Below are 16177 nucleotides of genomic sequence, written 5' to 3' on the forward strand. Positions count from 1 at the left end.
TACATTTGGCATAACTTGGCATTTGTACTTAGTAATAATGTAGATGACAACATTATTTAAGGTTTTGAATAAACTGTTTGAAAACAGTTAACGTTTGTTTCATACAATTTTCTTTTACTGAACTGATGTTAAGATCCATTTGATATAAAACCCTTCACCACTAATCTGATATATGTATGTATGTATATATATATTTATATATATGTGTATGTATATATATATATATGTACATATATAATGATGATGTATATATATATATATGTATGTATGTGTGTGTGTGTATATATATATAAATTTATATATATAATCATTATCATTATCGTTTAATATCTCTATTTCCATACTTGCATGGCTCAGTCAGAATTTGTCGAAGCAGATTTTCTACAGCATGATGCCCTTCCTATCACCAACCCGCACCTATTTCCAAATAAGGCAGTATTTCCCCATGCCCTGACACATTCTTCAGTAAAGACTGGAAACAAACAACATAGCTTGTATCACAGTGATGCTCATTTACAATCATCACATGATGTCAAGACAAAGCTACTCACACACAGTTGGCTTCTCTTGGTTTCCATCTACCGAATCTGCTCACAAGGCTTTTGTTGACCCAAGGTTATAGTGAACGGTGTATGGTTCAGTGGTTAGGGCATTCAGCTAACAATCATAAGGTCATGAGTTCAATCCCCAGTGTTGTGTCCTTGAGCAAGATACTTTATTTCATGTTGTTCCAGTCCCCCCAGCTAGCAAAAATGAGTAGTACTAATGAGTAGTACCTGTAGTTCAAAGGACAGCCTTGTCATACTGAATCCCCCTAAAAACTACATTAAAGGTATGCATGTCTGTGAGGTGCTCAGCCACCTGCCCAAGGTGTTGCCCAGTGGGACTAAGACTACATGATTGGGAAGCATGCTTCTTACATATACAGTTATGCCTCTATCTATCATTCTATATATATATATGTATATATAGATTGTTGAACTGGAGAAACTCTTGACAGAGTCCCTCATCCTGTGATATGATGGTTTCTGAGGAAGCTTGGAGTGGACAGGTAGCTTATGAAAGCCATAAAGCTATATTTACAGGAGTGCTGTCAGTAAGGTGAGAGTTAGCTATGCATGCAACAACGAATTCAGGATTCAGTTCTCAGTCCCCTCCTATCCATCATTGTCTTAGAGGTCATAACAGAACAACTGAAGACTGGCTGACCTGAAAACTACTATATAGTGATGATCTCACTTTTCACAGACGAATCTGTAACAGTGCCGCTGGACTGCTTCCTGTGCTGGTGGCACATAAAAAACACCATTTGACCATGGCTGTTGCCAGTACCACCTGACTGGCCCTCGTGCCAGTGGCACGTAAAAGCACCCGCTATACTCTCGGAGTGGTTGGTGTTAGGAAGGGCATCCAGCTGTAGAAACTCTGCCAGATCAGATTGGAGTCTGGTGCAGCCATCTGGTTCGCCAGTCCTCAGTCAAATCATCCAACCCATGCTAGCATGGAAAGCGGACGTTAAAAGATGATGAGTTAGAAAATAAATTCCAGGTGTGGAAGCAAAACCTGGAATTGTAAGGCTTTAAAGTAAACTTAGCAAAGACCAAAGTTCTAGTTAGCAGGAAAACGGATAGGACTCTAACCATATCAGGTAAATGCTCAATATGCAGGAAAGGTGTAGACAGGAATTCCATATGGTGTACTAAGTGCAAGCTATGGACACATGAAGGCAGTGAAAGCACAGAAAATCGTGTTTGTATGTAGAAGGTGCTCAGATGCCATAAAGACCAAGGATACATGAGAAATTGATTCTCTCAAATGCCCTCGAAAGTAGTAAATAGTTTCTGTTGCCTAGATAATCTAATTAGCAGTAGAGGAGGATGTTCTGAAAGTATAGTTGCTAGAATAAGAATAAAGTTCAGAGAGTTATTACTGATGTTGGCAGCAAAAAGTCCACCACCACCAAAGTGAAAGGTAGCTTATATGATGCTTGTATACATACAGTGATGCTACATGGTAATGAGATGTGGACCCTGTATACAGAGGAACGAGGCTAGTATGCTCCGTTGGATGCACAATGTCATTTGCATGAACAGCAAAGTGCTAATGTATTGAGAGAAAAGATAGGCATAAGAGGAATCAGATGTAGTGTGCAAGAAAGAAGACTGTATTAGTTTGGCTGTGTGATGTGTGTGGATGGGTACAGTTGCAGAAAGAAGTTTCAGTTGATTAAAGTGGAGGGAACTTGTGAAAGAGGGAGACCCAGGAAGACATGGGATGAAGTATTGAAGGCAGTTCTCCAGATGCTGAGCGTTATGTAGAGGATGACAGGGAAGTGAAGTAATTGGTGTTGTATTGTACCCAAAAGACCTGTCCATCACTACAAGAACAGAATAGGCATATATTACATCCCCTTCTCTTCTGGTTACCTCCCTCACTCCCTCCTCCTGGAACCACTTCCTTTCCTCATTATCATCCCTGCCACATTATTTCTAGCACCTCTTGCTATATCTTCAGCCACTGTTCTCTCCCTGCCATTCTTAACACTTCTCTTATTTGCTATTATTCTCAATGCTCTCCCATATTTATTATCATTCCCCACTGACTTTAGACACTCATATATCCCTATATCTCTCCCTCTCTGCTACTCATCACCTTGCACATCATCCCACTATTTTCTGATCTATTCTCTTTCCTAAGCCCTTCCTATACCTTTCACCTTACCCCTTTCCATACTGGTATTTCCTTTCCACTGCATTTCCACCTTGTTCATTACTCATGATCAGAACCTAGCCTGGCAATACATGCTGTGTTGTAACAACTCTGTATCAAATATATAGAATGTATGTTATGTCAATATATTTAATAAATACCAGTTTCAGATTATTTCTTTTACAATACTGTCACTTTTGATCATATGGGTATACTACTATACTCTATCTCCATGATATATTCATTTAGTAGTAAGTATAATAACAAACCCATTAAAATTATTTGATGTTTTTTTTTAAACACTTGTATGTTTATTTACAGGCCAGTACAATGGCTGTGGACTGTCTTGGTCAATGGGTTCTTCTTGGAGGGTAAGAATATTTTCATCTTGGCTATCTCTATTTCCAGTTCAAATTGTAGTTTTATCTTTCTGAATATCTTTTTTTTTTTCTTTTAAATACAGGAAAAGAGCTTTAACGTTGATGAGTCTTGAAAATCATGATCATGTTCGAAAAATTGACCGGAACAGCAAATATGACATCAGTTGTGTCCAGTGGAATCCACATGCTGTTGCAGCTGAAAAGTTTGCTGTAGCTGTAAGTGAACTTATAAATTAGAGTGCAAGCTAGCATATTTGATGTAGTAAACCAAGAAATTTTAACTGTTTTGAAAGTCTATACTATATCATCATCAGCACCATCATCATTGTTTAATGTCCGCTTTCCATGCTAGCATGGGTTGGACGATTTGACTGATGACTGAGTAACCAGATAGCTTCACCAGGCTCCAATTTAGATCTGGCAGAGTTTCTACAGCTGGATGCCCTTCCTAACACCAACCACTCCGAGAGTGTAGTGGGTGCTTTTACGTGCCACTGGCACGAGGGCCAGTCAGGCGGTACTGGCAACAGCCACGCTCAAATGGTGTTTTTTATATGTATCTTGATTTTGTTGAAATCTAAATTGTTTTGCAAATAGTATTTTTGGTATTGCACGACTGTTATATGAGTAGATAATCTATTATAACTCAATGTATTAGTTTTTAATACTTCATTAAATATAAAACAAATATAATAAACAGAAAAAAACTCATTGAACAATTAAGTCATATTACATTGTTGTGCTTTTTTTTCTACCTAATAAATGTGGGTAAGGAAAAATTTGCAACTGGGTACAATAAATTATGTGTACCCTTAATTTTAGGGTGGGTTGTGGGTGTAGAAAGTGCTTATTTTACATTGAGTTTGTAGTCACACCTTAATGATGAGCGCAAGTAACATCTTAGGCAAACTGCAGGGGAGACAACTCTGAAATTTTTTTTTTTTAAATGAAACGTGAGTTGTGAGTCAGGCAGCGCTGGCATCGGCCACGTTCGGATGGTGCTTTTTACATGCCACCAGCACGGGTATCATAACTACAATTTCCATTTGATCAAGAATCTGACAGAAAAGGCAACAATTAAAGTATTCCTGCTGTAGTGGGAACATAGTGTGACAGGGTTGATGTCCACTTTTCCATGCTTGCGTAGATCAGACAGAATTCATTGAATCAGATTTTCTATGGTTGGTTGCCCTTCCTGTCACCAACCTTCACTTGCTTCCAAGCAAGGTAATATTTTCTCATGGCTGGACATGTTTTTCATGGAAGATTAGAACCAAAGAACATTGTTTGTATGACAATACTACCTATTTACAAATATTGTGTGATGGCAAGGCCACGAGACAACACACATACATATAGGGGCTTCTTTCAGTTTCTGTTTACCAAATTCACTCACAGCTTTGTTCTGTCTGGGGCTTAAGTAGTAGACACAGAGTGAAAGTGCCATTATTTGATGTTTTTTAAAACAGTTGTATGTTTATTTAGAGGCCAGTACAATGGCTGTGGATTGTCTTGGTCAATGGGTTCTTCTTGGAGGGTGAACCTGAAACCACATTGTTGGGAAGCAAACCTCTTAACCACACAGTTGTATGTGTGTATATAATTAAGTTAGTGTTAACATATTGAATGCAAGGAGCATTATTATGATCCATAACTGCCAAATCAGATAATTCTAATAATTGATTTTACAGTCATGTAACAAACTGTTTTCTATCTTAATAGTGTGGTCAGAAACTGGATGTCTATCACTGGCAAGATGGTAGCAATAGCAGCAAACCAATATGTTCCATAAAAGCTCATTCCCGTGTTGTAAGGTGAGATTCATATATCATTTCTAAATCTTGTAAACATTCTCTCTTGTTTCTTTTTCTCCCGTATCTTCATTTCTTTTTGAAATATTACCATTGTGTTGAGTCAAAAGTTTTGCAGGATTTTGGTTACTTATTCTTTTAACTCTTTCAGTCATTTTGACTGTGGCCATGCTGGAGCACCGACATTAGTTGAGCAAATCAACCATAGGACTTATTCTTTGGAAGCCTAGTACTTATTCTATCAGTCTCTTTTGCTGAACCGCTAAGTTACGGGGACGTAAACACACCAGCATCGGTTGTCAAGCGATGTTGGGGGGGACAAACACAGACACACAAGCATATACACACACATACATATATATATATATATACGATGGGTTTCTTTCAGTTTCCGTCTACCAAATCCACTCACAAGGCTTTGGTTGGCCCGAGGCTATAGTAGAAGACACTTGCCCAAGGTGTCACGCAGTGGGACTGAACCTGGAACCATGTGGTTAGTAAGCAAGCTACTTACCACACCCACTCCTACACCTATAAATTATTTACTTTACTCATCAAGTTATAACAAAAGCAACCTAGCATTCAAAGCAGAAGCCACCATGTTGCACCGTTTGAAGTCACCTTTCTATCAGTTCTTTAATTCTATGTTCATACCAGTTCTTGTCCTTTGAGGTGAAGAACTCTTTCACTGAAGCTTCCACCCTCTCTTTGTTGATAAAGTGTTGTGAGAGCAGGAAGTGAACCATGGATAAGAACAAGTAATAATTTGAGGAAGATGTTTTTCCACAATCTTAACATGCATAAGTAGTGGTTAAGCAAAGGCCAGCTTCTGGAACCTGTTACCAAACATGGGCATTTCAAAGAGATGTTCTACGTCTGGTGGAATTATGAGGGGATAATTCACTGTGAGTTTGTTCCAGATGGTTGAACCATCAATGCCAACCAGTACTCCAAACAGCTGGAATAGATGTATGTCATTGTGTGGCAAAAATACCCCGCATTGGTTAACAAAAACCAAGCTCTTCTACAGCAAGAGAATGCAAGACCTCATAATGCTCAAACGCCAAAGACTTGAGGGAATAGAACTGATGGCACACCCAGCATATTGTCCAGACCTAATTCCCTTGGATTATTACTTGTTCCAATATGTGGCTCACTTCCTATGCTCACAACACTTCATCAACCAAGAGGACCTGAAAGCTTCAATGAAGGAACTCTTCACCTTGAAGGACAAGAACTGATATAATAATAATAATAATGAAATTATTGTATACAGTGCTCAGGTGCACCACAACTTGTCTGGAAAGTGAACAGTGTATGAGTCAGATACATGCTTGTGTGTGCATGGAGGGGACAAAATCAGGTGTAGCGTTGGCGAATCTCAGGAAGCATGGAAGTTTTGAAGGATGCAATGCTCCGACAACTAACAACTGGTGCCGGCAGTTTATTCCATACTTCAGCAACTCTTAACATGCAAAAATGTTTCCTAAGGTCATGGGAGCTGTGCTGTTTTCTGTTATAACTTGTCAAATAAAGCTAATAAGTTACCAAAATATTGCAAAACTTTTGAGCACAATAAATCATTCTTTAACTATCAACATTTGAAAGTGAACTATTGCTCTAATCAGTCTCCAGTCAGTGAAGTATTTATTAGGTGATATGAATAATCATCACCTTTGCTTTCATGTCTGTTTTCTTATACTAGCTTAAGTTGAATAGGATTTTTAGAGGTAGCTGGATCCCCTTCCTAATAGTAGCCATTTTAAATGCCTCTTATAATATGCAGGAATACAGTGTACCTAATCTAAAAATGGAGGCACACACATTTTTTTTCTCTTCAGTATTTGGATCAAAGACAGGATATATTTCAAGCTGCTTCTGTTGTTATCACCACTGGACATCATTGATCCAAGTTAGTCCTACTTCAACCAATGTATGTGACCAAGAATATTGTTTGAATGTAAAGGTCAATGTTTTGAGCAATAGTCACTTTATCTTTATTGTGGGATACACTATTCAAAAATATACGATCATTTCAATAATTCTTCATTTACATCATCATGAAAAATGGACATTAAATGATGATGAGAGGAGGATTAACTTCCTGTATGACAAGGTACTGCACTGGTCTTGAAATGCATGATATCACAATAATAATAATAATAATAATAATTGTGTACAGTGCTCAGGTGCACTACAACTCATCTAAAGTGTATATATAATCAGGTGTAGTTTCAACGGATTTCGGGAAGCATGAGGGCCTTAAAGGATGCAGTGTCATGGCAGTCAACAACTGATGCAGGCAGTTTATTCCACGCTTCAGCAACCCTGAGCGTGAAAAAATGTTTCCGAAAGTCATGGGAGCTGTGCTGTTTTCTGACTTTGTAGGCATGTCCATGTGTGTTAGACACATGGAGATCAAAAAGGTGTTCAGTGTTGTTGTTGGTGAGGTGGTTGATAACCTTGTGGGTGTTTACCAAGTCTGTCGCCAGACGCCGGAGCTTCAGTGAATCCATGCCCAGGGAAACAAGGCGCTCAGAATATGGTAGGTGTCTGATGGAGGGTATGCGTATGGTTGCACGTCTCTGGACAGATTCCAGGAGGTCAATGTTCTGAGCAAGATAGGGATTCCAAACTGATGATGCGAATTCCAAGTGTGGTCGTACCATAGCTGTATACAGTTTTAAATAGATGGCTGGAGAGCGGCTAACAAAAGTCTTGCTGAGTGATGCCAAGACACCCTCGGCCTTCTTGACAATTTTAGAGATATGCTTTGTCCAACGCAAATCACTGCTGACAGTGATGCCTAGGTCACGCTCACAAGAGGATTTCTTGATATCAGTGTTGTGAAGGGAGTATGTGGACGCAGGGTTTTTTCTCCCAAAATGCATGGTGGTACACTTGTCCACAGCCAGTTTCAGTTGCCAGTCTGTGATCCATTGCTGCATTGTGTCTAGGTCTGATTGCAGGAAAGAGTTGTAGACATCAGGATCAGTCCTCTTGATTTCAAGGTACAGCTTGATGTCGTCTGCATATTTCAATACTGTGGCATTCTTTAAATTGGCATCTATGTCATTAATGTATGCCACAAACAGGAGGGGACCAAGGACAGATCCCTGTGGCACACCCGATGACATCTCATATGGTGTAGAGTGCTGTCCTAGAACTGTGACTACCTCCTTTCGGCTGAGGATGAAGGATTTCAACCAGTTAAAAAGGTCATCCCCCACACCCATTGCAGAGAGTTTCACCATAAGCCTTTTGTGTGGCACAGAGTTGAAAGCCTTAGCAAAGTCAAGGTAGACAACATCCACCCATGAGCCACTGTCAGTGATCTGAGTAATGTCCTCAAGGAACTCGACAAGCTGGTCACTGCAGCTGGAGTTAGGGACAAATCCATATTGTGAGGGTCGGATGAGACTGTGAGAGCTCCAGAAGTTCCAGAGTGTTTCTCTGACACACGATTCCATCAGTTTTGCAATACAGCTAGTGAGATTGACTGGGCAATAGTTGACAGGTGATGTGCGGTCACCCTTTTTGAACAGAGGAATGACACTGGCAGTTTTCCACTGCTCCGGAGTAGCACCATTGTTGAGACAGTACTGGAAGAAAATAGAAAGCTGGTGTAAAAGGAAGTGCCTGCCATGTTTGAGAAGCAGGTATGTAACTCCATCGAGACCAGGGGAGGCATAGTTGCGCTTATTTTGAAGGTGACGTCGCAGCATTGCAGGTGTAAATTCCATAGTTGTTATGGAGTTTGCTGTTAGTGATGGTGAAGATGGTACATTTTGACTTTCGACAGTGAATATGTTTGCATAGCACTCGGCAATGAGTTCTGCGCATTCCTTGGGGTCGTCAGTGATCTGGTTCGTGTGAGGGTTGCGAAGAGGGCCCACTGGAGAGTGAGGTCTCTGCTTTGAATGCACATATTTCCAGAAAACCTTGCTGTCAGGATTGGCTGCTATGCACTGTTCAAATTCAAGCACTGCATTTTTTGTCACTTGCTTGAGATGGTTGGAGGATTTATTCCGCTTCTTCCTGTTGGTGTCTGATTTATGCAACTTGTATTCCTGTTCAGCAGTCCGACGTTCCTTCCTGGCAAGTCGGACCGCTGAAGTTTCCCAAATTGCCCTTTTGGGGCGGTTCTTCTTTTTTTGTTTACATGGCACTGATGCTGCACATGCTGCCCATATTGAGTCCAGGATACTCTGGAGTATAGTATTCACATCTCCAGAGTTGTAGAATTCACGCCAGTTTGGGTGCTGTAGTTCAGTGTGGTACAGGTTCCAATCTGCTCTCTTCCAATCGAAGGAAGCAGATTGGAGATGGTTCAGGTGTTTGTTGCCCGCAAGAGCCAGATTGGCGATGATCATAGCATGATCAGAGTCACCTAGAGGTTCCTCCGTAGTGCAATTGATAACCGCTTCAGGAGTTGTGGTGAAGAGCAGGTCCAAGGTGTTGTCGCCTCTTGTTGGAGAGGTGACTACTTGTGACCAGTTTGAGTCCAGCACAAGCTCAACAAAATCGTTTGCACTCTGTGGCCAACGGAAGGTTTCCCAATCAATCTCAGGATGATTGAAATCGCCTGCAATAAACACATAAGTGGCTGTTTTCCTGGCTGCAGCTCGGAGGATGTTGCAAAGCTGTGTGTCCTGATGGTAATTTGGGGGACGATAAACAACGCCAAGCAGGAGTGTTGACATGGTCATACGTACGTCACAGAAAAAAACTTCTTCTTGTGATTCGTTCAAATCGGCACAAGGAATTACCAAAAAATTTGAACGAACGTAGACCATCACACCACCACCACGGCGGTTAGTGCGGTCCTTACGGAAGAGGTTGTACCCCGTGATGTTGAAAACCCCATCACAGAGTAAGGAATGCGCCCATGTTTCCGTGACAGTGATGAAGTCAGGGTCAACACTTCTGACGTAGGCGTTGAACAAATGTATTTTGTTGCATAAACTGCGAGCATTTAAGGACAACAATTTGTACCCTGCTCGCAGTTTATGATGGTGTGTGGAGGATGGCAGATTGTCCTGGCTTAGTTTCCCTGAGTTGCTGTAGTCTTTTTAGTTATTGTGGGTAGAGAGCACTCAGACCAGCTGGTATCTCTCTTCCACGTTTCATCAGTCTTGACAAATCTCCAGATTTGTCCATCTTCCCGAAGACTGAAGCTTTCCTGTAGAGCTGAGTTCCTATTCAGGGAAGCCGCTACACGTAGCTTCGGACGTAGATCGGACGGTAAGCCTGGGCGTGTTCGGAAGGTGGTCCGATTTTCACGCCCAGCTTTAACTGAGGCCAGATGGTAAGAGGTTGCCTCAGTGTGGTCCGAAAAAGACAGCTTGATGAGCCTAGGTTTTGGGCCAGGTTGTCCAAGGCGGATAGCACCCGTTGGGGGAACGCAGCCTAGGTCTTTGGCTGAGTTGGCAGCAAATGCCTGAAGATCAGCCATGTCTTCAGGCACCCCAATGGCAATGACTTCATGGGTAGCAGAATCCGCGGTCTTAGATGCGACAAGAGGTACAGGTACAGGGAGGTTCTTTAGCAGAGCATTCCGATAAGACCCCTCATTGTGGAGTCCAACCTGAATGGTTGCTTTTATTCCTGCTACTTCCCCTCTTAAAGCACAGATCGATTGTTGCAGTTCTGCAAGAACCGCACTGGTCAATTGGTGTTGTTGTTGTTGCTGCTGCTGCTCTGGTTGTGGTTGATTTTGTACAAGAATTGTACTAACTTTGTTTACATTCATTGTTTACATTCATTTTAAAGGAAGTGAGGAACCCTCTAATGTAAGGGAAAACCTAAGTCTTCTATCATTCATTTCTGTTTTGTAACATTCCTTGTACTTTTGTTGTTTTTTATTATTTGTATTTGCTTTTTGTTTGATATATATGTGTGTGTATATATATATGTATATATATATATATATATATATATATATATATATATATATATATATATATATATATAATATTCATTTTGTGTGTATTTCTTTAGTGATTTAGATTGGTCACCATTTGATGTCAACATCCTGGCTTCTTGCTCTGTTGATTCCTACACTTTTCTCTGGGATATCAGGTCAGTCCTTGTATTTTATTGAATAAAACAATATTTAGTGATATTTCCATGATATCAGTAATATTGTATCATCATCATCACCATCATCATCATCATTGTAATCAGCTGCATTATTTTCAGTGCACCATAATTCAATCAAGGAATATAATTAATGCTGTGAAATATCTAGAGAGAATCTTCAATTCAAGCTGTTCTGCTTTTATTGCAAGTAAATTTTGTAAAAACACAGTTTTGACTCAACTAGGGAATCAAAACCTGTTTTATGGTTTTTATTATCAGCTACATTATCCTTTGATTGAGCCAATTAAATTTTACTTAATCTGCATGGTTGTATTTGTTATCATTAAGATATTCAAAATGCATGAAAATCATTGTTAGGATGTATTATAACTCTGACTTAAGCTCTGGTACTTGAAGGATACCAAATGGAACTGTAAAACCTTAGAAAGAATAAGTCAGTTGATTGTCACATTGATGCATACCAATAAAAAGAATATCTTAGACTAGGAGGAACATAAGTAAATAATGTATACACAAAATATTCTGTAATTAAAATAAAAACATTTTATTCTTGTTCTGTTATGTAATTCACATGTGTAACAGTCATAATAGCTTACTAATGACTATATTAAAATGTAGAATCTGTCTCCTACTATGTGAATTCAGTTATTTGCATAAGAAACTATGTAATTAAGTGGAATTACCCATGTTATGTATTCGTTTGTTGTTGCAAGTTTGTTGCCACTGGTATTAATATAGCAAATACACTCACAAAATTGCTCTATATATTCAATGCTGGCTTTGTTATTTTTCAGAGAACCAAAGAAACCTACGGGATCATTTCAAACAGTTGGTGAGTATATACTGTAGTTGACAACAACAGTGTCATGTGAACCACTAGTTTACAAATATTTCCTTATGTTCTGCTATGTTTAGACAACCCATGCAAACATATAAAAACTGACATAAAAATGATAAAGACATATATATATATATATATATATATATATATATGAACAAATTTGAGGTCAATTCAAATATGTTTGACCTGTAAAGAGGCATTTTCACTGCAGTTTGCCATGGAGAAATATTCTCACTTTCAGCAAAAGGTATTGAAAATAACTGAGTCAGTTCAAAGCAGCGATTATGCTAGAAATGCACCTACAAGTCCATAGGAGATGCTTTGAACTGACTTTTCACCATCAGCAAAAGTTTTTCCCTCATACCAAACCACAGTGAAAATGCCTCTTTGGAGATATGCTGTGCATGAGAAGACCCGGCAAGCCGAGTGAGACCATAACTGTGGCCTATGCCAATGCAGCATAACCGGACCATTTAAGAGTACTCTTCAATCATTGGGCAATAAGCTGCGCTTGTGAAGACCTGTTGAGTCAAATGAAGTCATTGTTGTAGCCGATGACAGTACTGCCTGATTGATACCCATGCTGGTGGCACATGGAAACCCCCATTCAAATGTGGTCCATGCCAGTTCTGTCTGACTGGTTCCCATGTTGGTGGCATGTAAAAAGCACCATTCGAGCATGGTTGATGCCAGTACCGGCTGACTGGTCCCATGCCAGTGGCACATAAAAAGCACCATTTGAGTGTGATCGTTGCCAGTGCTGCCTGCCTGACCTCCATGCCGGTGGCGTGTAAAAAGCACCATTTAAGCATGGTCGATGCCAGTACCACCTGACTGACCCTCATGGCAGTGGCACGTAAAAAGCACCCACTACACTCTTGGGGTGGTTGGCATTAGGAAAGGCATCCAGCTGTAGAAACACTGCCAGATCAGATTGGAGTCTGGTGCAGCCTTCTGGCTTGCCAGCCCTCAGTCAAACTGTCCAACCCATGCCAGCATGGAAAGCAAACGTTAAACGATGATGATGATGATATATACATGGGTGATGTATTACCGTATTCGTATATATTTATATCTATTTATTTTATAGAAGGAGCTTCTACAGGACTAGAACTGTTTCATTCAAAAGAAATCATCAGGAAGCTCCTGCGCTTCCTGATGATTTCTTTTGAATGAAACAGTTCTAGTCCTGTAGAAGCTCCTTCTATAAAATAAATTAATTTACTCTGCTATGTATTGAGTACCTTATTTACTGTGGTTAACCCTGACTCAACCCGGTACCTACATATATTTATATCTATATATATATAGTACTATGAATTATATGTTAGACCTGTGTGTTGTGATGATTGTTGTGTTACTATATCTACTAATGTCTGTTGTGCTGTAATTTATAACATCTATTCTGTTGCAGTGCATATTGTGTCGTAGTCTGCTGTGTTGTAGTGTCTTCTATATAATGTCTGCTCTGTTGTTATGTCTACTTTGTCATTATGACAATTGTATTACATCTATTGTGCTGTTATGAAATATAGGTCGTCTTGTCTGTGTGTTACTTGTAATTGATTATACATAAGATTATTGTGCCATTTTTCACAAGATGTTTTATCATTTGATGACCAAATCACATGAGAAAGGAGGATATTTTTACAAATGCTGCCTTTTCTTTTGTCTTTTCCTTAAGCTGGTGCCTCTCAAGTTCAATGGAACAAAGTTACCAACAACACATTTGCTACAACACATGAAGGGGATGTCAGAATTTGGGATCCAAGGGTAGGTTTTATAAAATATTTTCCATTAGATCTTGACATTCTCTTGTACCAATTTCCACATCTAACTGTAAAATTGTAACTTGATATCAAATCCTTAACAGCTCCATCCTGAACTGGAAAGTTTGAGTATAATATCTATTTATAATGTCTATTGGTTAAAAAATACAATTAGATTGAACAGTGCTTCTAACTATCTGATGTGGTATACTGGCAATTTTTTTTTTCCAATGTGCAGGGGACTAGTAATATTTCTTAGTAATATTAATTTATACCAGAAACAATACATCTAGATGCAAGTGACTGAATAGTCTTTGGAATACTAATCAGAGAATTCAGTTCCACTTGAAATCACCATTCATGTTATAATCTTTACTGTGCTTCATATTCTTACTTTTCTCTTTTTTCCCTTTCCAAGATAAGTTTTTATTTATTTGGACATGTTCACATTATTCAACTTTTTTCCACTAAGATTTCTTTCCTACTATGAAGTAGAAATAGAGCAATAGGATCTATGTCAGTAATGCAAACCTAATGATTACACACCATGTGGCTCTTTACAACAGTTGGTGTTTGGTGTGAACTAATGATAATGTTCACACCAGGCTGTCTTTTCCACTTCTTTCCAGTCGGATCCCTGCTTTTTCAACTCTGCTTCAGTATCTCAACCTCTAGCTATTTTTAGGCCACCCTCTCTTCTACCACTCTTGTGGTTGTATGTTTCCCTGACAGAAGGCTTTTCTCTCTCCTAGATCTTGTTGGTTTCGAATTATCATCCATGCATCTATAACCTTGCTTTTTTCTAGGTAGGTGTCTTGATCCTACACAAACCTATTTCTCTCTCTGAAAAGTGGTGGTCCATATTATTCTGGCCTGTGTCCTTTGACTTGTCTCGCATGTGAGGCTCTACCAAGTACTTGGACTCCATTGGCATTGCTTTCTCAGGGTCATTGAGGCATACAAGCTATTAATACAACAGGGACTGGACCTTATTGTGGTCATGAATGCAGTCAGCCAGTAATCTAACATATTAAGCTTACAACCACAGTGCCTGTCTTGAGAATCTACTCTATAACAAACATTGTAAAGCTTAGAAGTATCTAGATAACACGAAACTATTCACAATGTAGAAAACTTTGCATAGAGACTTAGTTTTGTGAAACCCAGCCTTTGATATTATATCACTTATGTCTTTATATTATCCTGACAGAAAGGAAATACTGCTGTGCAGTATATTGCAGCCCACCCGTCCAAGATTTATGGTTTAGACTGGAGTCCATTTTCAGAGTACAATTTAGCTACTTGTAGTCAGGACTGTACAGTGAAGGTAAGTTTTTACTTCCACATTTTGATATATAAGTTGGTACTAATTCTGAATGAGAATTTTGTCATTGAACAAAATGTGTTCCCCCTACCCTCTTCTCTGTTTCTCTCTTTCCATTTCCATTGAAAATCTTTAAGATGTCCCAAATATTTGCTGATAATTTCTAATCAACATCATCATCATCGTTTAACATCCGTTTTCCATGCTAGCATGGGTTGGACGATTTAACTGAGGTCTGGCAAACTAGATACCTGCACCAGGCTCCAATCTGATCTGGCAGAGTTTCTACAGCTGATGCCCTTCCTAATGCCAACCATGCCGAGAGTGTAGTGGGTGCTTTTACGTGCCACCGGCATGAGGGCCAGTCAGCCGGTACTGGCAATGGCCACGCTCAAGTGGTGCTTTTTATGTGCCACCTGCACAGGAGCCAATCCAGCAGCACTGGCAACGACCTCGCTCGAATGTTTTTTTCACGTGCCACCAGCACAAGTGCCAGTAAGGTGATGCAGGTAACGATCATGCTCGAATGGTGCTTTTTACGTGCTACCAGCATGGGAGCCAGCTTGTTGCTCTGGCAACGATCACACTCGTATGCTACTCTTAGTGCTCACCCAAGCAATATTCTGATGACAGTAATGTCAACTTCTGCAGTAACTCTGATAATGTGCCTAAAAATTACAATGATTCAGTTCCTGGCCAATAATAGTTTTTAAGTCCATTTCTCCTGCTCCTAATATTACTATATGAAATATCCTGTCTTCATTAAAAAAAACTGTATACCTCAAGTTAAAGATTTTATTGCTGGAACTTCATTTTACAATAATTCTTTGAGAAGCAAAAGTGCCTGTGCAGAGCATGTAAAAGCGCCCGGCACACCCTGTGAAGTAGTTGGCATTAGGAAGAGCATTCAGCCATAGAGACCATGCTAAATCAGACTGGAATCTGGTGCAACTCACCAGCTTGTGAGCTTTGATCAAACCATCCAACCCATGCCAGCATGGACAATGGACGTTAAATGATGGTGATGATTTTGCATTAATTTCAATGTAATATTTTCATTAACACAGAGAAAAATGTACAATTTAGATGCAATTATCTTAATATTGCTTCCTACTTGCATACTTGAATTCTTTACTTTAATTCTTTCCTATCTTAATTTGTAAAAGAGCTACTCTTGGGTCCCAAATAATAGAGGGGTTGGAATAAGCAGGTGGGTTGGATATTTGCTTAAATTCATATAA

At 39.5% G+C, this 16177-nt stretch overlaps 1 protein-coding gene across 12 annotated transcripts in view; it reads left to right on the forward strand.

Moving 5' to 3' along the window:
- Positions 1-16177, forward strand: part of LOC115217488 (GATOR complex protein WDR59) — a 150926-nt gene that overhangs the window by 995 nt on the left and 133754 nt on the right. For all 12 annotated transcript variants that reach the window (XR_004999976.1, XR_003882171.2, XM_036504592.1 and 9 more), the window contains exons 2-8: positions 3031-3080; positions 3173-3305; positions 4812-4903; positions 10901-10981; positions 11797-11834; positions 13528-13616; positions 14823-14939. Coding sequence is in view for 10 of the 12 variants with exons in the window: in XM_036504592.1 (XP_036360485.1) it covers positions 3031-3080; positions 3173-3305; positions 4812-4903; positions 10901-10981; positions 11797-11834; positions 13528-13616; positions 14823-14939 (600 nt within the window). In the remaining 2 variants the exon portion in view is untranslated. The remainder of the gene's footprint in view (positions 1-3030; positions 3081-3172; positions 3306-4811; positions 4904-10900; positions 10982-11796; positions 11835-13527; positions 13617-14822; positions 14940-16177) is intronic.

Source organism: Octopus sinensis, linkage group LG1 (genome assembly GCF_006345805.1).
Source record: "Octopus sinensis linkage group LG1, ASM634580v1, whole genome shotgun sequence".
Taxonomy (NCBI): domain Eukaryota; kingdom Metazoa; phylum Mollusca; class Cephalopoda; order Octopoda; family Octopodidae; genus Octopus; species Octopus sinensis.